Genomic DNA, 23,036 nt, shown 5'->3' with positions numbered 1-23,036 from the left:
TAGATCATGGTTTTAAACAAACAAACCTTTAGGATGTCTTCTTATGATGAACGAACTTCTGATACTGATTTTTTTTTTAAAGTTTAGAAAATGCATGCAGATATTGAAGAATTGTTGGAGAGTTAATGGAGTCTCTCTCCAGACGAGATTACAGTGTACTGTACATATGGAAGGAAGCTTTCTGGCATAGGAGACAGAAAGAGAACTATAATCCTCAAATGCGAATTGCTTTTCAATTTCATGGCCTTACAAGGACAAATTACTATAACTCTTAGGTGCCGTTTAGTTCGCGGAATAGAATGATTATTCCAAAAAGAATAGAATAGCAAAGAATGGAATAGAAATTCTTAGGAATTACTATTCCTATGGTTGGTGGAATAAGGTAGAATGAAATAGATAATTTTTTTATTAAAAATACAATATTATCCTCAAATATAATTTCTTATTTCTTTTAAAATTTTAATTTTTTACTATAAATTGTTCAAATATTTAATATATATTATTTTAAAAAATAGAAAAATGGGAAACACGAAAGACGAAAAAAACACGAAAAATACATTAAAAACGAAAAAACAATAAGAACATGAAAACGGAAAAATTGTAAAAACACGAAAAAAGAGAGGTAAAAAAACTAAATGTAAAAGCGCAAAAAAAAACATTAAAAACACAAAAACAAAAGAAAAAAATGAGATAAAAGTGGAAAAGGGTGAAAACGCGAAAACATATAAACGTGTTAACACACAAAAAAAACACACACGCAACATATGAAAAAACACAAAAAATGTTCAAACCGTAAAAAACACAAAAACATGAAAAAAAGTGGAAAACACGAAAACATGAAAAAGTGTTAAAAACACGAAAAATGCGTTTGTAACGTTTTTTTGTGTTTCCCAAGTTTTTTATTTTTTTCCGTTTGTTCACGTTTTCGTATTTTTCACGTTTTGTCATGTTATTGTGTTTTATTTTGCATTTTTTCGATTTTTCACGTTTTAGTTTTTCGGTTTTTTCCCCTTTTTGTTTTTTTTTCGCGTTTTTGTATTTTTCGTATTTTGTTACTTTTTCGTGTTATTCACGTTTTTCCATGTTTTTCATATTTTTTTGTTTTTAACGTTTTCGTGTTTTGTTGCGTTTTTCGCATTTTCATGTTTTTCACATATTGTCACGTTTTTGTGTTTTAGCATTTTTCGTATTTTTTCGCATTTTCGTGTTTTTATTTTTCACGTTTTTTAATATTTCGTGTTTTGTCACTTTTTCGCGCTATTCCTATTTTGTGTTTTTCGTGTGTTTGCTTTTTTTTTGCATCTTCGTGTTTTTCACATTTGTTCACGTTTTCATGTTTTTCGCGTATTTTATTTTTTGCATATTCTCGTGTTTGTAACATTTTCACATTTTTCGTGTTTCATATTTTTCGTATTTTTACATTTTTTAACGTTTTCGTCATTTTTCCATTTTTCACGTTTTATATGATATAAATTGTGGATTGACCAAAATTTATAAGATTTGGAAAAGTGATTAGAGAGAAGATTGAGGATTTAATGAAAGATAATTTTGTAAATTACAAAAATATAATATTAGGAATAGGCTATTCCTAACCTAAATTGAAGAATAGCTATTCCTAACCTAAATCAAGGAATATGGATTCCATGGAATAGCTATTCCATAAAAAAAATCAACTAAAGATGGGAATAGCTATTCTTTAGGAATAGGTTATTCTATTCCCCTCTATTCCGCGAACCAAACGAGCCCTTAAAACTTCTTCTGGCTTACTATTAAATTACTATAACTCTAGATTATACTTTTATAAAACTTCATATTGTATCATTAATTTTGCAAAAAATATTAGAATTATCCCAAAATGACCATTGACGTTCACATGGACCCTAATGACTAAAAAAATTTGATCATTCACCAATAAATCTAGACTCATTTAAATCATATGGTGGAGATTCAAAACATCCTAAGACTTAAATTTAAATGAACCTAGATCTAACAGTGAATAACCAAATTCATACAGCCATTGAATTAGTCTTTATATTTTCTTTTTATCTAATATACTGCTTTGTCTTCATAGTTTAATAAGACATTGTTTAGTATTACTGTAATTCAAATATTTGAGAGATAAAAAGTAAATTCCTTTTAGGTATTAATAATGGTTTCAAATAGCTATTTCGCTCAACCTATTTTTCAGAAATAAGATTATCATATTCAGTTCCATGTTTGATCACAAATTACAATCATATAAAACACAGCTGAAAACATAACATACCAAAATTTCACTACAAGTTGAAAGAGCTATTAGTATCAAAATATTTTAGAAGCAACCATATTAAACAGCGAGATATATAAACACTTCATGGGAGATGATGATGTTAACAACTAAATGTACAAATGACATCAATTAGTTGATTGGGTTTATTGCTCTGGGTGTATGGAATAATTTCTCTTCTTTTCACCGGCGCTTATACAAACACGGTTTCAACTCGGGCCATTCGATTTTCTTTCTATTTGAGCTCTGCTTGTTCTTCAAAAAAAATAAATTATTCATTATTCACACTGATCAAATTGACTCTAAATAAAATATATTGATTACTCCAAAAAAACAACTCACCTTTTTTTGGAAGAACAGTAGAATGAACATTTTATTGGACAAATCCTGCACAAAATTTTTTTATCATGAAAATCAGTTAATGAAATGGGTGGAAGAGAATTTGTTATTATATTAATAACCTTAAGCATTGGGGTAAATCCAAGATCGGTTACGGCTTTTGAAAATTTATTTGGGTCTGCACCACCAGTTTTTGGATCAAATCTGCTCTTTACTTCTGCTATCAATAGCCATCCACTGTATACAAGTAACAATGTTGGAAAATGCACAAAGTTTAGTGGAAACTGTAATCCCAAAGCTTAAAAACAAGCAAACCTTGGCTTAAGAACTCTGTGTGCTTCCTCCAGGTAACTTGGAAAGTTAGTACCCATCAATGAAAGGCAAAAGACAGCAACGTCGACAGACGAATCATCAAGGGGTGTCTGCCAACAAATATCCATATATGACTGTGATCAAAGGTAGCATACACATTCTGAATGGAAAGAAAAACAAAATCTTCATCTCAAATCATTGTTTCTTTATCCTATTTTGAAAATTTTAGTTAAATTGGAAATCAACGATCGATGCGTAGTAAATCAGTTAAATTAAACCTTTAATCTAGGGCACATACATTTGCCATATCACAAGCAACAACTGCAGGATCGCTGGACACAAGATCAAAAGAAAAGACTTTATTTTTGACGCTCTTTGCAAGGCGTGCATCTCCTGGAACACAAAAAGGAAGAAGATATTGACAGAATCACCATAGAACTAGTAAGTGAATACATGTTGAGGAATTCCTCTAAGACCTTAAGCAAATATTGGAATTCAGCAATCTCACCACAGCCAAAATCAGCTACGACTAAAGAAGAAGTGCGTTCTTTTAGCCATTTTATCAGTATATTTACAGGCTGCTCAGGCCAATGCAACATCTGTTCTTGATATCCTGCATGATACTGGCCATGTAAAAGTCAATGTAGAGATCTCATATCAAAATAAATGAATAATATGCAGTTGAGTATTGTAGACAAAATAAATGTAAAGAAAATATTAGAAGCTTCTTACTGTTGTACCATCATTCACAGAGAGAATACAATATGATTGTTGGCTAATATAATATATGCCCAAAACACATGTAAAGTCTGCAATAGAAAACTTTAATCTGGATTTTTGTTGAAAATGAACAAGGACAAGAAACAGAAAGAGCATTTTCTCTGCTGTATTTTTACTGAAAATTGAGTGAAATGAGGGAAATAATCACATTGCTTTCAACCATGTTGCTAAACATTGTCTTATTTGAGCCAATCCCTCTATTTGTGCTCTCCAGGACTTTGTGTGTTAGTATAAGTCCTAATCTAGAAAAATATTTTGTTTAATCACCACAAAATCTATTACCGTGAGAATTCAAATAGGAGAACTTTTTTTAACATGATCAGAATTTTCCATTACTGAAAGCATATTGATCATAGCTGCGTGATTAATCCGGAAATTCAGTCTATAAGATGAAGTGTGTATAATCAATCAAAGCAAAGTGATTACAAATATAATATAGTAAAGTTTCAATTGCAAATTTTGTCAAAAAAAGGGTGTGATCTGAAACAAAACGTACCATATCAAACAAGGATGGGTCTTCCTTGAAATAGTTACGGGCATCTTCTCCACTGACAAAGAAAGGGGAAAATAATTACATTGCTTCCAAAAAAAAAGCTCCAGCTTCCTTACTAGGAAAAGATAAGTGCTACATTTGGATTATACAAGTGATTAATTTCACCAAGAAATCATTGTTTAGGGAAAATAGAACCGATCAAGTTCTAATAGCAGAGAATAATATAAACACAAAAAGAAAAGAAGGAAATTACGTGCAAGTATAGAGCTTTTCATTAAGCATTCGAAAATGTCCTCCTGATAACCTAGCTCGCATCTGCACGCAGACACCCATATAAATTCAATAAAAAATAAAAATCGATTTAGTTAAAAAATGTGTGGGTGATGAGAGAAAAATAGGACCTTGTCGAGGAAAGACGATGACTTAGAACGCTTTGAAGGAGGAGCTTCCTCATGTCCAGAGAATTGGTTCTGGTTCTCAGAAGGGAGATTTTTGGGGTGAATTAGGGGTTTGCTATGTTTGGCTCTCTTGCGTTTCCTGCTCCTACCTTCCTTCATAGCTTTTCTTTTGAATTTCAACCTAGAACCGACCAACGACCAAGGGGAAGTAAAGCTCACTACACAATTCAGGTGAAATGGGCTTGGGCCCTTTACCTCCTACGTTGAATTTCATAGAAATATCAAGGCATGATTTACTACAAAAATTACAACTAAATCATATTAGTAAATTTAATTCTAAATATATCATTATTTTCTATATATAACAAATCGGTATGGGGGCGGTTGCAAGGGATCACCAAGATATGTTTCTTTGGGGCTTTTCGTGTACCAAATTTAGCATGGTTGATCCTTTGATTGCGGAAGCTCTAACGTTGAAGGAGGTTTTGTCTTGGCTCATTCTTAAGCAATGTTCAAATGTCTTAATTGAGAGTGATTCTAGGCTCGTGGTGGAGGCTTTGGCGAGTGGTGATGAGGGGATGTCAGAATTTGAGTTAGTGATTTCACATTGTAGGCTATTGATTCAACAAATTCCTGTTGCTAGTCTCTCTTTTATCTTTAGGCAAGCGAACTGTGTCGCTCATGCTTTGGCACGGGGGTCACGTTCTTATGCTAGCCCTTATTCGTTTGTTCTTTCTCCGGATTTTATTCGGCCTTTGTTACATTTAGATTGGTTGGCTTCTATTCCTTAATAATATTTCTTCTTTGTTTCAAAAAAAAAAACAAATAAAGTATATTTTTACATCATAATTTAAAAATTCTAAACTCCAATTTATAAATCCTAAACCCTAAATAATATATCCATCCTAGACTCATAATTTATAAACTCCAATTCTTAAAATAGATTAAAAGTAATGATTTTATTAGTTTGACGTAAATCAAAATTAGGACTTGACATAATTGTAGATAACTTTTCAAATATGAATTTATACGTAAATTTCTCAAATATCAAAACATTGGAAAACCGTTTTCCTTTTAACAGAAGACTTTATTAAAAAGAAAAAAAAAGCGAGATAGATGGAAGTGGGTATGGTTTTGCAGGTATCCAATATTATCTGGGCTTAATAGAATTATTTGAATCTTGTAAAAAGTTTTTGAGACAAGAATGAAATTAAAAAAAAAACATCCATGGTCGACATAAGATGGGATGAGATGAGAATACTCCAAGTACTCGCTACCCACCATGGGAAAGGTGCAGCAGAGAAGAATCTAACCAATTAGAAGTGTTTACAAAAGAAATTCTATTCCTCGTTTTTTTCCATTCTAGTTTTAAAAAAATTTAGTTTCTTTCAAGTCTAGTTGGCTCCCAGCTCCATCTCGATCGGCCCGCCCGTTCTACCGGGCCGGAGAAAATGGGATTTGAACCCATGGCTAAAAAAGAACTCACTTACTCAATGGCTGACAAAAGAATTTAGAAAGTTTGTAGGAAGAATATAGATCAGAATTAGGGAGTGTTTGTTTTGAGGGTTTCTAGAAAGGGTAAGAGAAAGATAAAGTTTCATTCCTTTTGTTAGTGTTTGTTTTGTTAATTCAATCATTTTCTTTACCATTCTCTAGTTTTGGATTACCCGTGACTCCTCTCATCTCTTTTCCCAACCCCCTAAGGTTTTTTATTCCCTTTCTCATCTCCTTCTAACTTGAACCTCTATCATCCTTATAAAATTTTACTTTAATCTCTATTTTAATTTTTATAAGTTCATATATTTATTTATTTTTACTTTTTTATCCTTTGATTAATTTCACTTTTGACTTATATATTTTTAATTTTTGACTAAATTTTACTTTATGATTTTTGTTTTGATCATTATACTTTTTTTAATCACTAGACTAATTTCACTTTTGACATTTGTACTTATTTATTTTTACTTTTTTACCTTGAAAATAATTTGACCAATTTTTTTTTATTATATTATTCAGTTTTAGTATTTATTTTTAATTATATTAAAATGATTATTTTCATTTTAAAATAGAAATGTTTTATGCATTTTCTTTGATTAATCTTATTTCAGTTTCCTCTATTTCATCATTTTTTATTTATTTTAGGGTAAATTCCAAAAACAACCCCTGTGGTTTGATGTTGTTCAAAAAAAACCCTTGTGGTTTGTTATTACAAAACAAAGGACTGTGAATAACGCCGTTACCACAATTACGGAAATGGGGAAAACGTCGTTTAACTGAGTGACGTGGCAAAGGGTAAACTTGTCCGGAAAATATTGGGAGACCTATATAAGCTCCAGAAGTTTCTATAACATCGATTATCTTTAGTGACTTTTCATATTTCTTTCAGTTGCATTGATCGACTTTCCAAATCGGAATACGAAGTGGCAGCTAACCTAGAACTCACCCATAAACACTTCGATCATAGTTCATACTACTGAAGGGGTGTGTTTTCTGAAGCGACGAAGCTAGATAGACGTTGGAATCGCTATTTCGAAGTGGGTAGGGCAACTACAATACAAGGTTTTTGGAAGGGGTTACGTGTCAGCCAAGGTAAGGGCACAATATCCATGGAAATTTCGATTCTTTTCGAATGTTAGATGTGTTCTTGGTTTGGATTTTGTTTGAGTAAGTTAGGGTTTTCTGTTTTTACGATAAATAATCAGAGTTGTGGTTTTTTTGTTGGGTATATTAATCATCAACAGTTATATTGCATGTAATAGTGTTTTGATCGATCGTTTGGTGTTATGATTTTCGATTTGTCATTTGATGCATCACTCTGTTTCTAGTTGTCGATTTGTGTTGTCTGTTGGCTTTGTTGGTTGCATATATAAGTTGAGTTATGGTTTTGTTTGTTATTATGTAGCTATTTAATATTGCTTTGTTTGTTTTTGCCGGTTTGTTGAATGAATGGGTGCAGATGGATGGCTATGTGACTTTGGTATTTCACCACGGAGGCAAATGGTCCTCATTTGATGAGTCTATGAAATATTTAGGGGGAGATGAAGCTGAGATTACACTAGACAAAGATTATTTAGGATATTATAGGTTGTTGGAATATTATAGGCAGCTAAGGTATACAGGTGGGTGTAGGATGTGGATGCATGTGATAGGACTTAGAGGTGCATGGAGTTATTGGGAGATAGTAGATGATAAATCATGTCTTAGTGTGGCAGATACGAATAACAATTGGGATACGTGGGATGTTTATTTTGAAGCTCTACCTAAACCTGTGTCAATAATTAGGGATGATGTTTTTATCAATCTGGATGATGGTGATGAACAGTCAGCTGTTGAGTCAAATGCATCCAACTCGGATAGTAGCCTACACTCTATACTTGGTGGTCTTGAGCTAGTGATGGTAGGGGAGATAGAGGATTTAACTATAGTTGATGATGGGGTTAGAGTGCAACTAGCTGAGGAAGTATGTGTTGCTGGAGATGACCAAGGTGAGGGTGTCAATGTACATGTGGGTGGATGTGATCAAGTTGAAAATGTGAATATAGGTGTGGATGGAGGTGATGATAGTGAGGACAGTGAAGATAGTGATTTTTTAGTTGTTTCAGGATTTGATAGCACAGATAGTGATGATGTGTCATTAGATAGTGAGGATGGAGGATGTGTAGGTGATGAAGCAGTAGTGCATGGAGTAGAAGCTATAGATGAAGTAGTTGGGGATGGTTTTGAAGCTATGGAAGAAGTAGTTGGGGATGATGTAGAAGCTAGAGAAGAAGTATTTGGGGATGGTATAGAAGCTAGAGAAGAAGTATTTGGGGATGGCATAGAAGCTAGAGAAGAAGTATTAAGTATTTGGGGATGGTATAGAAGCTAGAGAAGAAGTATTTGGGGATGGTATAGAAAACAGAGAAGAAGTAGTTGGTGATGGTATAGAAAATAGAGAAGAAGTATTAGAGGATGGTGTTGATGGAGGAAACATATTAGAAGATAGAGAAGAAGTATTAGATGATGTTGGTGTTGATGGAGGAAACAACTTTGAAGATGAAGTAGGGTTGGATATAGGCATGGATTGGGATTGGGATGCTGTAGATGAAGTAGAAGTTAATGAGGAAGATATAGGTGAACATGGGGGAGAAGACATGGAGGAAGATGTGGGTAACATTAGTGATGGCGATGAGGACACTAGTGGGGAAGAAGATGGTGATGATAGTGAAGATAGTGAGTTTGAAGTTGATTCGGGGTTTGAGAAATCTGACAGTGAGGATGTGTCATTAGATAGTGAAGGTAATTTGTTCAATGAAATACCAAATGAAGGTACCAGTAATGCCCCTACTAGAGAAGTTCACAGTGATGGTTTCAATCACAACAGGAGGGAGGTAGAATTTGAATTCAATGAGCCTGCTCCTGACCTAGATGATGAGTTAAGGAGCTTGCAAGGCTCAGATGATGAGGGAGCAACCCCAAATGTAGAATACAATGCAATGACCAAAAATTTGACATTAGGTATGACATTTAGGAGTGCTAAGGAGTTTAGAAAAGCCTTGAGGGCATGGGCCATAGAGGGAGGGAACACATTTTGTTTCAGAAAGAATGGACCTTCAGTCGTGTATGTGAAATGTGATACAAATGGTTGTGCGTTCAGGATTAGAGGATCTATGGTAAGGGGCACTCAAACTTTCAAAATAAAGACATGTAATCTCAATCACACTTGTCCTAGGCAATACAATGAGAAGTTTTGTAAGGTTTCATACCTTTGTGAGAAATATTTGGAAGACATGAGGGATGATAAGGATTTGAAAGTGTCATACCTAAAGAATAAGATTAAGAGGGATTTGGGTTACGAGGTGTCTATTCGAAAATGCTATAGGACTAAGAGTGAGGGGAGGAAAATTATATCTGGTCAAGTCAGGGATCAATATAAGAGGTTGTATGATTATGCTGAGACTCTCAAAGTAACTAATCCAGGAACTGTTGTCAAAATCAAAACTGAGTTGAATCTAGACCATGGGTTAGGAGTTCCTAGGGAGATTGTTTTGTTTCAACACATGTACGTTCGGATGGCTGCACAAAAACAAGGATACTTCTCTGGCATTAGGCTAATTATATGCCTTGATGGTTGTCATTTGAAAGGAATGATGGGTGGGCAGTTGTTGGTTGCAATTGGTAGGGATGGCAACGAGAACCTATTTCCAATTGCTGTTGCTATTGTTGACTCTGAGTGCAAAGAATCCTGGTCATGGTTTCTATAAGTTTTGCAAGATGATTTTGGCGCGGTTAGAGAAACTGGATGGGTCTTCATGTTGGATCAACAAAAGGTTAGTTGTATTTATTAGATTTTTTGTTAGTGTTAATTCATAATTAGTTGTACTGATGGTTTGTTCTTAATTTATAGGGGCTAGTGCAAGCTATGAAGGAGTTAATGCCGGATGTGGAACATCGTTTTTGTGTCAAGCACATGTACGAGAATATGAAAATGAGATTCAAAGGGGTTGAATACAAAGACCATCTATGGAAGGCTGCATCAGCTGGTACTATGAAGTTATGGGAGAATCATATGGAAAAACTAAAATCTTTTGACCCTGCGGCTCATCAATGGGTGATGGAACATGATCCTCACACATGGGCAAGGAGTCACTTCAACCCAAGAACCAAATCTGATGCAATTCAGAACAACATCTGTGAGTCGTTTAACAGGATGATTTTACCTTGTAGGGAGTTGCCTATACTTAGTCTGCTGGAATGGATCAGGAAAGCCTTAATGTCAATACAGTATACCAAGTTCACTAGTATGAAGAACTATAATGGAGATATGTGCCCAAATTACCAGACTATGCTTGAGAAGATAAAAGTTGAGAGTCGAAACTGTTTCTGCACACGAGCAGGGGATCAATTGTATGAAGTTGATCATTATGGAAAGAATGTTGTTGTTGATCTCAAGGATAAGTCATGTACATGTAGAATGTGGGACATTTCTGGAATTCCTTGTAAGCATGCCGTGGCTGCCATTATTCATCACAGAGAACAACCGGAGAAATATATGCATGACTATTTTTTGAAGTCAACGTATTTGGCTGTGTATCAACATGTGTTCAAGCCGGTGCCATCACAAGAAGAGTGGGAAAGGACAACACTACCTGACATTCATGCTGGGGTTGTACTTAAACCGCCCGGAAGACCAAAGAAAAGGAGGAATAGGAGGGCAGATGAACCAAGGGACCCCTATAAGGTTACGAGGATAGGAGGTGGTGTTAAGTGTGGCTTATGTCAAAGGTTTGGCCATAACGCTAGGGGCTGCAAGGCAGGAATTATAGGGGAAACCCCATGGCAAAGAAGGCAGCGCAAAGTAGCAAACAAAAGGAGTGGTAACCAAGTTGTAGTAAGTCCTATTGTTTGTATAATCAACATTACATGGCCATTGTTCATTAATCATGATTGATGCAAATGCTTCCTTGTTTTTTTACAGGGTAGTCCACCTAGAAAGGGAGGCAGGCCTAGAAAAGTCCCTAATGCATCAACTTCCAACCCTGTACGTTCTAGTGTAAGTTGGTGGAGTAGTAAGGTTTTTGTTGTTTTGTTAAGATTTTGGAATAATAGTGTAACTTCTTTATTGCTTGATGCAACAAGGACATGTAAGTGGAAGTGCTTCACAGCCACCCCAACACATCAACGAGCAACTGATGGTTGTGTTAATAAAGAAAGTGCTTCACAGCCACCCCCATCACAGCCGTCAACACGAGGACAAAGCCAACCAGTAGTGAGGGGCAGAGGCAGAGGTAGGGGCAGGGTCAAAAATTTCATGGCACCAACAATTTCTACATCCAGGAAAAGGGTGAACCCAACTGCAGCAGAACCAAGTGTCCCACAAAGACCAAGAAGAGTTGCAAACCTTGCTGATTTAGCCAAGAGGCATGGCCTTTTCAATGGAAATGTCGAAGATTTCTAGGAAGTTTGCACAGGCACATTAGATCACTACTGTTTGTTACCATTTTGTATATTTTGTGAATAGTGTCCTTTATAGTGCACTAATTTTTGTGAATTGTGACCTTTATGGTGCACTAATTTTTGTATAGGGTGATCAAAACTTATGACCTTATATGGTATAGCTTTTGTTGGGCATTATAGGTACATTTCCAGTGCCTTATATGTAATACCTCTGTGACAATTTAGGTTCTTTCCTGGGATCTTATATGTAATACCTTTTGTTGGCATTATATGCAAATTAAGTTCGTTGCTATTTACAAAGATGTGTCACATAAACTTGTTAACATTTTTAGGTAAATTGTGTGTGCACAAGTAACATTTGTAGTCATTTTTTGTATGTGAATGTTAATATACCGGGTATTTCTAGTCATTTTCCATGAACTTAGGTAACAATTAACACACAATTACAAGCAAATATGTTGTAAAACGTTACAGGCCACAGAACTTGGCTAACAATTAACAATATCCAATATCCAATAAGTTGCACAAAGTTACAATCCAATGAACTTGGCTACAATTAACAAAAGACAATAATTTGCTTTTCAATACACCTTCAATTTTCACACAAACATTTACCCAAACAAATGGGTATACACAGAGAACTACAAAGTGTAGTTTGCCTACCACTAAGGCAACCCAAATCTGCCATCTAGCCTACTACCATTATCTATACTACCAATCATCATCACAATCAACCCAATTATCACTACAATCACAGTAACAATTAATTTCATCCTTAAACACCCATTTTCTGATTTCAAACTTCTGTTTTCTTCATTATCCATCAACAGTTCCTTTGTCAGTCTTCCATTTTCTTCCTTCACTTGCAACAACTCCATCTTTACCATTCGCTTACCCTCAGAAATAGACCGTAACTCCATTTCGAGTTCATCTACACGAGCACGACAAACTTCTAAATCATCAGGATCAATTGTAACCCCCTCATTTGGATCACATGATATCTCACACAATATCAGTCATAGACATGTTTTCAATTCTCAATCATATAAACTTCAATCTCATATAAATTTTACATATTATACATAAGAGAAAGCATTTATAATTTACAATACACGTTTAAGTCATTATCCTACACAGAGGATTTACAAAACAAAAGTACATTCACAAGACTCTAAAATGCCTAGATGAGAATGGACTGACACTGCTGGTGTGACCTTAAGCAAGAAGAACTCCACCTAATATGCTTACCGTCGCACTTGGTTCGATCTATTCAACACGATCGGGTGTGCGTTCAATTGCACCTTGCCCTCCTAATGTCACATAACATTGATACAATTAGACTTAACATAAACTTAATGAAAATAGAAACTAAGGAATGCTATATGATTTACAAGACACTAATGCCACAAAGTTCATGCAATCTAATCCTTTTGTCTTAGATCATCACATGACCTACTTGCACACATTCTGCCATAACTTTCTCTATATTAATCCAAATGCCCTGATTCTTGAACCTAATGAAACTAGACATATATGGGTATAACATATCCAAAATTCACTTTAATATCACTTCTACACAATATATGGCATGCAAAATGATTCGGTCCTGTTTCCAGCCAAGAAACAGACTATTCAGATTTGCATCTACCATAATTCACTCAACCTAGCTCACAATAAACACAATGGATTGCCAAATCCTTTTACAGAAATATACTTCAAGTATTTAGGAACACTTTTGTATAAAGAAACTTTCTCCAATTCGGACTTTAAGATCCTCAAAATGCTACATCAACATGGCTGCCTCACATGACATTCAATTTCGAGGCAGTCATGATCCATCTAGGTTTTCTTCCTCTATATATGGAATTAAAGTCCCATATTTTACAGAGGGTTTCATAACACATATAGGAACATATGTTATTCTTTATGTATCTTCAAATTCGAACAATATCAATATGAAAAATAGGCTCCAAAATGACTGAAAGCAGTACCCTAGATTTTTGTTTAGGGCACTTGATACATATCTTTCATTTGGACAGCCTAAAACCAATGAAAACAACACCAAAACTCAACAAGCTCAATCACAACTCATCCACAACAAATCCTATGATCATACCTAGGTTTTTTCAGAATCTCCAACTCATAGAAAACAAGCTAAAACAGCATACTAACCTTCAACTTGTGTCTATCACCTAGTATGCTTCCTAACTTGACTTGTTTGGCTTGAAAATGGAAGAAATTGGAAGAGTTTTGTTTGGAGAATGTTAGGGTATATCAAAGGAAGGTTTGCTGAAGTTTTGGTCGAAATTGTGGCTGGAAATGAGGAGAAATGAGTTGTATCAATCATTGTTAAAACAAAGAGGCATACTTTGTCTTACTTGAGTGACACCTCGTGTTTGCTCACAAACCTCCAATCCAGCCCTCCACAAATGTAAGTTAATCAATTTAGGACATATGAATTCATTAATTCATTCATTTAAGTCCTAACTCAATTAACCAATCGTTACATCTTAACGACACACTAATCGCCTACTAATCGCACGATAATCGCATTATGCATACAAAACTTCTACTGACAATGAGATGAATCTAAAATGTATGTATTCAATCATGAAAATATATATGAATGTGGGAAGACTCATATGTTAGGGTTTTGGGGATGTTACATCAATCCACTCAAAATAACGACAAGCAGTTCGATCAGGATATTTCGAACAACCAACGAACCTCCTTCCATTATTTAGCTTTGTTGAAGCTCGGCGGATTGGAGCTCTAATCCCACTGAAGCAGTTTGATTCATGCCATTGACCCAATGAAATTTGAGAATTGCACGAATTGGACGAACTCATCTCTCGACGCTTTTAGGGTTCAGTAAATTCTACGCGAATTAGGCCAAATTTGAACACCAAATCATGGGGTTAACCTTCTAAACTTCAAGAGAATCGCGAATATGCTAATTAATCAACATGATTCTAAGGAATCTGGAATTTAGGTTTTCGATTGAAAGAAGAAACTGAGATGAAGTAGAAAAATGGGGGAAGAAGGGAAACTTCTGAAGGTTATATAGGTCTCCCAATATTTTCCGGACAAGTTTACCCTTTGCCACGTCACTCAGTTAAACGGCGTTTTCCCCATTTCCGTAATTGTGGTAACGGCGTTATTCACAGTCCTTTTTTTTGGTAATAACAAACCACAAGGGTTTTTTTTGAACAACATCAAACCACAGGGGTTGTTTTCAGAATTTACCCTTTATTTTAATGATTGAAGTAGTTGATTTTAATTCTTATATTTGTTGGTCCATTGTGATGTTAGATTAGTTCCAAAGGGGATGAATGGAATTATTGGTTAATTTTAACCTTTTATAAAATTTCTCACTTGGCGTTTAAATAGCTTACACAGAGGCAAACTTCGGAGTCAGAGGCAAGTTCAGTTTACTGAGTTAATCAGTCTACTGAGCTTGATTCCACTTTTGATGAATGCGCTCAAGGACATTTCATTTAGTAGAGCTTCTGACTTCTCAAGATTAATGGTTTAATAGGCGTTTAATAGTCAGAGCTTATATATGAGATAACAAAGTTAGAGCAAACAATATAATCAAAGGTGATAAAGGCAGAGTTAAGAAATGCGTTACTTAGCAGATTTATACTAGTTTGGCCTCTAGCATACGTCTAGTCCTCGAATAGCTTCTTTTGAGCTTTAATCCACTAAAGCACTCTTTAATGGGTAGAGTGATCGTGGGTGCATGTAGGTGGTAAGGTTGTAGGCTATTGAAATAAGTGGTTGTTTTGTGATAGGAGTAGTTGCATGGGGTCTGTGGGTGTAGGGTCAATTGAGGTTGTGGTGTTTAGGTTAGGAGTCTCTACTGGTGTGTGCATGATCATGAGGAATATCTTACTAGTAACCATTTTCTCCCCTTAGAAACTAGATTGTTCATAGACATAAATGTCATAAGTTTCAGGCTTATTTCATCATTGGCCCCTTTTAATTCAATATGCCTTCCATCCTTAGAAACTAACAACCTATTTTTGTCAAAGTCAAATGTGACAAGAGCGTGTCCCCTCATCCAATCCGAGCCTAAAATAATATCATAATCACCCAACTCTATAACCCTCAAGGTAAAAATAAATATGTTGTTATGCATTGACCAAAACTGCATTTAGAGGTGACAGTTAGTTGTTTGCCATCGGCTGCGGTCACAACTATAGGTTTTAATGTCACTAGAAGTAACTTTGCCTCTTTAACTACTTTAGTATCCACAAAACTGTGGGTACTCCCACTATCAGTCAAGATCTTTATATGTCTTTTATTTAGGGTACCTTTTAGTTTAAGGGTGATGTTGGTGAGCTCTCCATCCAGAGCATTCAAGGAAACCAACATTTGCTCCACCTCGTCTGCTACTTCTTTTGTAATTTCCTCTATGTCCATCCCTAACTCAGCATCTTCAGCATTTGCAACCTCGTCTGCAAAAATGGCTAAGAGTTTCCTTGTGGTGCACTGGTGCCTGGGGAAATATCTCTCCCCATTTCCAGCGAGCCTTCAGAACTCTTTTAGTAATAGGGAAGGTATTTGGCTTGAGGTCTTGTGGCTTAGGATAGGATGTGTTATGGGTTGTTACAGAAATCTAGGAATAATGTAAAATCTCTATTATTAATACTCATTAATTTGTGGTGAAGTTCTTAGCCTAGTGGTTGAGAGCTTATCTATGCCTTGGAAGGTCCGGGTCTGGTGGGGATTTTTCTTTCTTCTTTAATTTAAGCGCATTGTGCGCAATTTTTTTTTTTTTAAAAAAATACTCATTAATTTAAAGAAATTTTTATAATTTATTGAAGTTAAATTTTGATTATATTTAGTGTATGTTAGATAAATTCATGTATCATATTAATTGAATTAATCTAAAACATAGATTAATTAAAATAATATGATGCGTGTCCTTTGTATTGAAAGTGATTTGTTGTATGTTGTTAACCTCTTGCGGGATAAGTCTCGGAAAGTGCATTGGGAGCTGATTTTTTATTGGTTGTTCTGCCTAAGCATTTTAGATTCTCACATTATATGGGTTTCTCATATCTTCCGCCAAGGCAACTTGGTTGTTGATCACTTAGTTAAGTTTGGTATGTCTGCTACAATTGATCACTTGTAGAGCACTTACTCAGTTTGGATAGAATATTTTTAGGTGGATTAATTCCTCACCTTGTTGTTTTTCTCTTCTTTTTTCTTTGCTCTTATACTTTTCTTTTCATTTTTAATATATTTGGTTGCTAGATTTTGAGAGGGTTTCGCTCTAGTGCCAATCTAGTTAGAATCAGTTGAATTTCTCTCTACCAACAACTTCCATACTTTACTTAAAAAATATTATTCTAAAACATAGAAGCACTTATCGTGTCTATAACTCTTCATAATTTTTTGATATAATTCGAGAACCCAACACCAGAAATTTTAGATGCAATAAGAAAAATTAGAGATGAGCTAGATTTAAATTTTTAGAAAAAACAAACAATACTAATTAAATTTCAAATTTTCTTAGTTATATTTATGTATTATATAATTATTAGTTTATAAAATTAATTGGATACTATATTTACATAGAGGTTTTTTGAAAATATATTATGTTGTTATTTTATTGTAATTTGTTAATTTTTCAACTGGTCCAAATCAAAACTAGAGAAAAATAGTATCAATTTAAGAAAGTTATACCATAACGTTTGTACTATCAAAAGTAATTGTATGTTGACGTTTTGGTGTGGTTAAAATTAACATTTGTGGGGGGGAAGAATGTGGAAAATATATTTTGATCATATTAATTCAAATTAGAAAAAGCATGATCTCTGTAAACAATTTATCACTTAAACATGTAATCATGCTTAGGTTGGTACATCTTTCAGTGCCAAAATGTATATTTCAATTTGTACAAATCACTCTTTACTATGAAGATTACTGAAAATGATAAATAATTTTGTGATATCTGAATAAATCAATCCCATATGATACAAATATTGTGGGTTGATTAAACAAGAGAAACATTAACAAAATGAATGACCATCTTGAATAAATGAGATATATCCAACCTCAATCATTGACATTGAGCAGTTCAAAGCTTTCATTAAAAAATCAAGTAGTAGATCAATTCAGCAAAGTTGATATGTGTGAATCCCATAAACTTCTGTTGATGCTTTCGCCATTCTCTAATGCTCATACCGAGGCACACCAGTAAGATAGAATGCCAATTAAATGCTCTCCTCCCTCCTTCTATATATGTACCATCCAACACCACAAACTGATTTATCTCCTCTTGTACTAGTTCAAGAATGGCAAATGTTGTTGCCAAGGATCAGACACCGGCAGCGGAAGGAGCAAAAGCTACTACCGTTGAGGAAGTAGAAGAAGAAATTAAAACAAATGGAAAAGATGCTCAATTAATGACCAAGAAAGAAGAGGTTGAACCTAAGACTGGAGTTCCCTTTCCAGTTAAACTAAATGATGGCAAGCAGCAACTGCTAAGTGTTGGTTTGAGGAAAAAGTCTATGCTTGGCTTGGGTATCAAGATCTATGCCTTCGGTAATATTCTCTATCATCATTTCATAACCACTCAGCCATATATCTCATACATCATTTTTTGCCATTTTCCAGGGATTTATGCAGACATTGACAAACTCAATCATCTGCTTAACTTGAAGATTGGAAAAGCACCACCAAAACCAACTAAGGAAATGTATCAGGCAGTAATCGACAGCGATTCACCAATGTTGGTGAGATTGGTAATTGTGTTTTCTAGCCTCACCATGAACATGGTAAAAAAGAATTTTGATGAAGGTCTCGGAGCATCCATGAAAAAACTTACCACCGGTGGCAAGAAGAACGACGAGCTTGCAAACAAGTATTTCTCCCTCTACAATTGGACCTTAACTATCAGCTTGAGTTGTTGGTTAAATCGTCCATGACACTTATCATCACAGCTACAGAAACTACAATTTCTATTTCTGCTATTAAAATTCACTTTCTTGTGTGTTCATGTGATAGGGTCATGGGTCAAGCCTCCGATGAAATTAAACTGACAAGTGGCTCAGTCATAGAGATTTCTCGTCTTCCTGGATATGTTCTGCAAACTAAAGGTTACAACTGAGGAGCTAAAAACTATGTATTCATATACCAAAAAATCTAATGGAAGATATACTAACTTCTGATGTTATGCAGTGATGGATGAGGTGGTCAGCAAAGTAGAGAGTGAACTTCTCTGTAGGGCATACATCCACATGTATCTAGGGGATGATCCCTTCGACAAGGATGCGAAAGAAAATTTCGGGATGTCCTTGCTTTCTCTGTTCTAATCATGTATCCTAAAGGTTTCAGGCATGAAAGAATAAGGTCTAGTTCCATTTTCTAGTGACTGAATTGCCTAATAAGGAGGATTATGGTGAGATTGTAGCTGGTTCAACCACCGAATCTCATTTTTGTCAGTCCCCATTCCTCTATGTTGTTTGGTGAACTTGCTAAATTTAATGGATCTGCTTTTCAAAGGGTTTCTAATTGTTTAAGTACATCCGAGTTCCCTAAACGACCTTAATTGGAAAATGGTTCATCTAAGGGTGATGCGTGATTGATCAAGCTCGAGCCTGTTACTCTGAATCTACACCTAAGAAATTGAATCTACTTTTCAGGTTTCCATAAAACTCAAAATAATTTGTTAGAAACAGCTTTAATATCATCAAACTCACTCGTTTAGCTACAGCGATATCAATGAGGCATATCATACCATCACAAAGAGGCAACATTACCAAAAAACCATGTTGCGCATCAATGTGGCAGTTTCACCTCCATAAGATATGATCGCCTAATACAAGCTACTGGTTAACTCTCACTCTAGAAATCCTGAAGAGCACAACTAAATAAACATAGTGTATGCATATTTTACAATCGAATAATCCAGCTCTTGCAGCTTATCCTCCATGCATTTCATGTTTATGATCATTGAAAGCCGTAAAGAACCTTTCTAGGATCCAACTGTCCGCTGCAATAACTTGATGACACAGTCGAAATCTCTTGGTGACCCCTCCATTCTTCAAAAGGTTTCAAGATAACAGGAGTTTCAATGGCAGCAGAATCTACACGTAACATGGTTTTATAGTCCTCGTCCCCCAAATCTTGAATAGCCTTGGCCTTTTTGTCCCAAGGATTCCACACAACTGCATAATCAATGATATCCAAGATATATGGTAAAAAAGCCGATTAATGAAGTAGAATACAATTACATAGAAAATATTTTAGGACCTGCATCAGACATGCCATTCTTCCGCAACACAAAGGTCCTCTTTTTCTCATGGTCTATAATAGCAATCTTTGTAGGGGTGCTCAAATATACTCTATTAATCTGAAAATGATAATATAGATTAGCAATATGAAAAGGGATACATACAATTCAAAACATGCAAACAAGGAGTTACTACTGCATGAAATTATGAGCTAGTAATAGGTGCCAAGTAAGTTGTACAGTTCTTATCCTCATGTTAAATGCTAATGACTAAGAAGGAAGAAGCATAAAGTGTAATACCTCAGCATCAAATGTGATTGCATCTGCCTGCTCAGTGAACCTTTCTCTACCAATTAGATTATCAAAATAATCAAGTGTCTCCAAACCCTCAACACGTACTTCACTGCAAATGAAACAGCATCATGCAACCTTCCGAAAAAGGATAGAAATGCAATATCTTCCAATTGGCTCTTAAAAAATTATCCTTTCTAGAAGTAGCAAAAGTGTGTAAAACTTTACAGAAAAGGGAACATTCTCATTTCTCATAACAGAAATTGTGAAGAATCCTTAGCATATTATGTCAATCATGAATATGAGAGTTGGACAAACCTGATGTCTGATACAGATAAATAGTTACACAAGGCAAACGTAAAAGAGAAGGCCTTGGTATCTGTATTTCTCACTCGAGGGGTTAAAGTGAGCTTGCCAGAACAAAGACATATACGTAGGCGCAACTCAAAGCTGCAAGATACCACATGATTAAGTATTAAGTGTAGAACAATTATAAATCTTCAATTTGGCTTGTATGATTTGCTCAATTTGCAAGCATACCTACGTGGCCAGGTCTTCAAATCCTCTTCCGTGGACTTCAAGATTAGATCCACTGATGACTGGTTGTTTGCTGTAGGCAAAGGTGAAGGATCATTGTCCAATGACCATAATCTATTCCTTGCAAATCCATGTTGCTCCAGAGAGCCAAGATTTCCAAACTGAACCAGCCAAAGGTGAATCAGAACTCATAATCTTGGTAAAAATAGAAGTAAAATATTTTCTCATACAACCTGTGGAAAGCAGACAGGTATGCCGCCCCTGATGGCTTTAGGTCTTTTCCAGACAGCCTACGAGGAAAATTATAATTGTGAGAAAGTGACTGTACAACTGCATCACAGGCTCGAGTAGCTAAGAAGAACAGTTCACCTTGCTACTCATAAACAGTAACTCTTCTCTGCGTTCATTCTTCCAGGATACAACTTGCCCACCGTAGAGAAGCACCTGAAACCAGTTGGTAATTTATAAACTTGACAACTTCTTTCCCCCTTTTAAGTTGCTCTTTTTGCCTATTGTTAAAGATAGAGAAATCAAAGTTCTATTATCTTGGGGGCCAGCAGCCTAATTTTTGCAGGCTTTGAGACTTGAAACTATTAAGGGTTGGGTTGTTAAATTGGGTGGCAATTAAACCAGATTATTTGACAATTTCCAGATGACATATCTAAAAGAGCTTGCAGGCTCTAAGAAAGCTTAGTTTGAAAGTTAAAAAGAGGAAAAAGAAAAGACCTCAGCAGATGAACCAGAAGGGTCGGTCAAGATAATCCTAGGCAATCCATCAGCATCATGAACAACATTGAAAGGCATGGGATTGAATTTGAACCTGGCCTTTAGGCTTCTAACTATAGGGTTCACTTTCCCTTTCTTCCACTCCAGCTGAAAATCAACGCAAACCCTCAATCGTAAATGGAAAAGCAGATCAAGATAAGAAATTTGAAGAAAATAGATAAAGAAAGGAAAGGAACCAACTTTATTTGATGCTGGTTTAAAATAATAGCAGTGAGACTGTTAATCGGCTTCGAGTAGGACTGTACGAGAAACAAGCCAGCAAGTGTAAGTGCATGACAACTGCATATTATATATATATATTTGAAAGAAGAAGAAGAAGAAGAAGATATGAAGAAGACAAGGATATCCAAAGTATGCTTTATTGACATAGGATGCTCTGGTCTCTTTCACGATGCCTACTCCACCTCTGCTACCTTCTCCTCTGTCCTTTTCCTTTACTCTTGTCATTTGAGTTCACTATTTATATTTTAGGATTACTTCAATTCAACATTAACTTTTATTTTCTAGCTATTTATTTTAATTTATGATAAGTTTTATCCAATCTTTTTTTAAAAATTATTTGAGTTAATAATTTTTTTATTACCGTAATTAAGTTAACTAGTATCGTATTCACACGTCGCGCGAATCGATAAACTTTTTATATAGAAATTTAATATTATATTATTTTTAATTATATATTATTTGCATATAATGATATTAATATTTCCTTATAAATTTAAACCTCATTAATAATTGTATTGAAAATATATATTGATTATAAAGTAAAGTAAAGTAATATATATATATATATAATATATATTATTTTATTTTATTAGAATAACTGAACGTAATGATTCGAACAATATTTTGCTTCATGAGAAATAATATTTATAAATTCATGTATCACAGAACAGTAGAGTAGTAAGTTTCCATTATAAATAATATAATTGTTTACTTACCTCTTCTCTAAAGTAGTTTACAATAGTCTAAATAAACTTATATTCTATAAAACAAATTCTCTTTTTGGTATCACAACTCATTTATTTAAAATTTAAAATAGTTTTCAAATTGATGACATTGATATCCCATCATTTTAAAATTAGTTGTATTTGTCTTTTGTTTTATGCTTAATTTTTATTTATTTTTGGGTAAATTCCAAAAAAACCCTCTGTGGTTTCACCGATTTCCAAATAAACCCATGTGGTTTGTTTTTACCAAAAAAAAGGAGCGTGGTTACGCCGTTACCCGAAAAACGGAAAATGGGTTAACAGTGTTAAAAATGCTGACGTGGCGAAGGGTAAATTTGGAAAAAAGATTTTTTTTTATTTTTTTCTTTTTCTTTTTTCTTTTTCTTTTTTCTTCTTCTTCTTCTTATTCTTCTTCTTCTTCTTCCTCCTCCTCCTCCTCCTCCTCCTCTTCTTCTTCCCCCCTCTCTCTCTCTTCTCCTTCCTCTCTTTTATTTTTTTAATCGGAAATCTGGGAATTTCCAGATTCCTAGAAATTTCCTCAGATTTTCGATTTTGGAAATCTGAAATCGATTCAAAAAAAACAAAAAAAAGAAGGGAAGAGAGAGAGGAAGAAAAAGAGAAGAGAGAGAGAGAGAGGGGAGGAGGAGGAGGAGGAGGAGGAGGAGGAGGAGGAGGAAGAAGAAGAAGAAGAAGAAGAAGAAGAAGA

General features: G+C 34.8%; 3 protein-coding genes across 4 annotated transcripts; 1 reads left to right on the top strand and 2 right to left on the bottom strand.

Moving 5' to 3' along the window:
* Positions 1-2,237: 2,237 nt before the first annotated feature.
* Positions 2,238-4,955, bottom strand: LOC136231888 (ribosomal RNA-processing protein 8). 2 transcript variants are annotated; one of them, XM_066020885.1, is made up of 9 exons: positions 4,592-4,955; positions 4,444-4,505; positions 4,194-4,245; positions 3,426-3,540; positions 3,216-3,310; positions 2,921-3,027; positions 2,728-2,842; positions 2,609-2,653; positions 2,238-2,512 (listed from the first exon to the last, which is right to left on the bottom strand). In XM_066020885.1, the coding sequence occupies exons 1-9, from the start codon at positions 4,745-4,747 to the stop codon at positions 2,450-2,452; spliced, it is 810 nt and encodes a 269-aa protein (XP_065876957.1). In that variant the 5' UTR covers positions 4,748-4,955; the 3' UTR covers positions 2,238-2,449. The 2 variants fall into 2 exon arrangements, with proteins under 2 accessions (XP_065876957.1, XP_065876956.1); XM_066020884.1 differs by having other exon boundaries at positions 2,238-2,521; positions 4,592-4,947.
* A 12,874-nt stretch (positions 4,956-17,829) lies between these two features.
* LOC136233665 (chalcone isomerase-like protein 1) lies at positions 17,830-18,849 on the top strand. The gene is made up of 4 exons (XM_066023386.1): positions 17,830-18,079; positions 18,152-18,398; positions 18,542-18,633; positions 18,716-18,849. The coding sequence occupies exons 1-4, from the start codon at positions 17,830-17,832 to the stop codon at positions 18,847-18,849; spliced, it is 723 nt and encodes a 240-aa protein (XP_065879458.1).
* A 337-nt stretch (positions 18,850-19,186) lies between these two features.
* LOC136233153 (putative glucose-6-phosphate 1-epimerase) lies at positions 19,187-21,823 on the bottom strand. The gene is made up of 9 exons (XM_066022751.1): positions 21,564-21,823; positions 21,324-21,470; positions 20,967-21,041; positions 20,831-20,887; positions 20,601-20,758; positions 20,379-20,510; positions 20,070-20,172; positions 19,790-19,889; positions 19,187-19,704 (listed from the first exon to the last, which is right to left on the bottom strand). The coding sequence occupies exons 2-9, from the start codon at positions 21,399-21,401 to the stop codon at positions 19,487-19,489; spliced, it is 921 nt and encodes a 306-aa protein (XP_065878823.1). The 5' UTR covers positions 21,402-21,470; positions 21,564-21,823; the 3' UTR covers positions 19,187-19,486.
* Between the last annotated feature and the right edge of the window lie 1,213 nt (positions 21,824-23,036).

This window comes from Euphorbia lathyris, chromosome 6, assembly GCF_963576675.1.
Source record: "Euphorbia lathyris chromosome 6, ddEupLath1.1, whole genome shotgun sequence".
In the NCBI taxonomy this organism is placed as follows: domain Eukaryota; kingdom Viridiplantae; phylum Streptophyta; class Magnoliopsida; order Malpighiales; family Euphorbiaceae; genus Euphorbia; species Euphorbia lathyris.
The sequence above is the reverse complement of the archived record's forward strand: the minus strand, read 5'-3'. Positions and strand labels throughout refer to the sequence as shown.

Bases quoted from the DNA above. Each gene is read 5' to 3' on its own strand.
- LOC136231888 (XM_066020884.1), bottom strand. From the start codon at position 4,747: ATGAAGGAAGGTAGGAGCAGGAAACGCAAGAGAGCCAAACATAGCAAA. The intron at 3,028-3,215 runs GTATGTGCCCTA...ATTTGTTGGCAG, and splicing joins TTGCTTGTGATATGGCAAAT to ACACCCCTTGATGATTCGTC. The intron at 2,522-2,608 runs GTGAGTTGTTTT...TTTTTTTTGAAG, and splicing joins TACTGTTCTTCCAAAAAAAG to AACAAGCAGAGCTCAAATAG.
- LOC136233665 (XM_066023386.1), top strand. From the start codon at position 17,830: ATGGCAAATGTTGTTGCCAAGGATCAGACACCGGCAGCGGAAGGAGCA. The intron at 18,080-18,151 runs GTAATATTCTCT...GCCATTTTCCAG, and splicing joins TATCAAGATCTATGCCTTCG to GGATTTATGCAGACATTGAC. The intron at 18,399-18,541 runs GTATTTCTCCCT...TTCATGTGATAG, and splicing joins AACGACGAGCTTGCAAACAA to GGTCATGGGTCAAGCCTCCG.
- LOC136233153 (XM_066022751.1), bottom strand. From the start codon at position 21,401: ATGCCTTTCAATGTTGTTCATGATGCTGATGGATTGCCTAGGATTATC. The intron at 20,888-20,966 runs GTGAACTGTTCT...TTTTCCTCGTAG, and splicing joins TACTGTTTATGAGTAGCAAG to GCTGTCTGGAAAAGACCTAA. The intron at 20,759-20,830 runs GTTGTATGAGAA...TGGCTGGTTCAG, and splicing joins TACCTGTCTGCTTTCCACAG to TTTGGAAATCTTGGCTCTCT.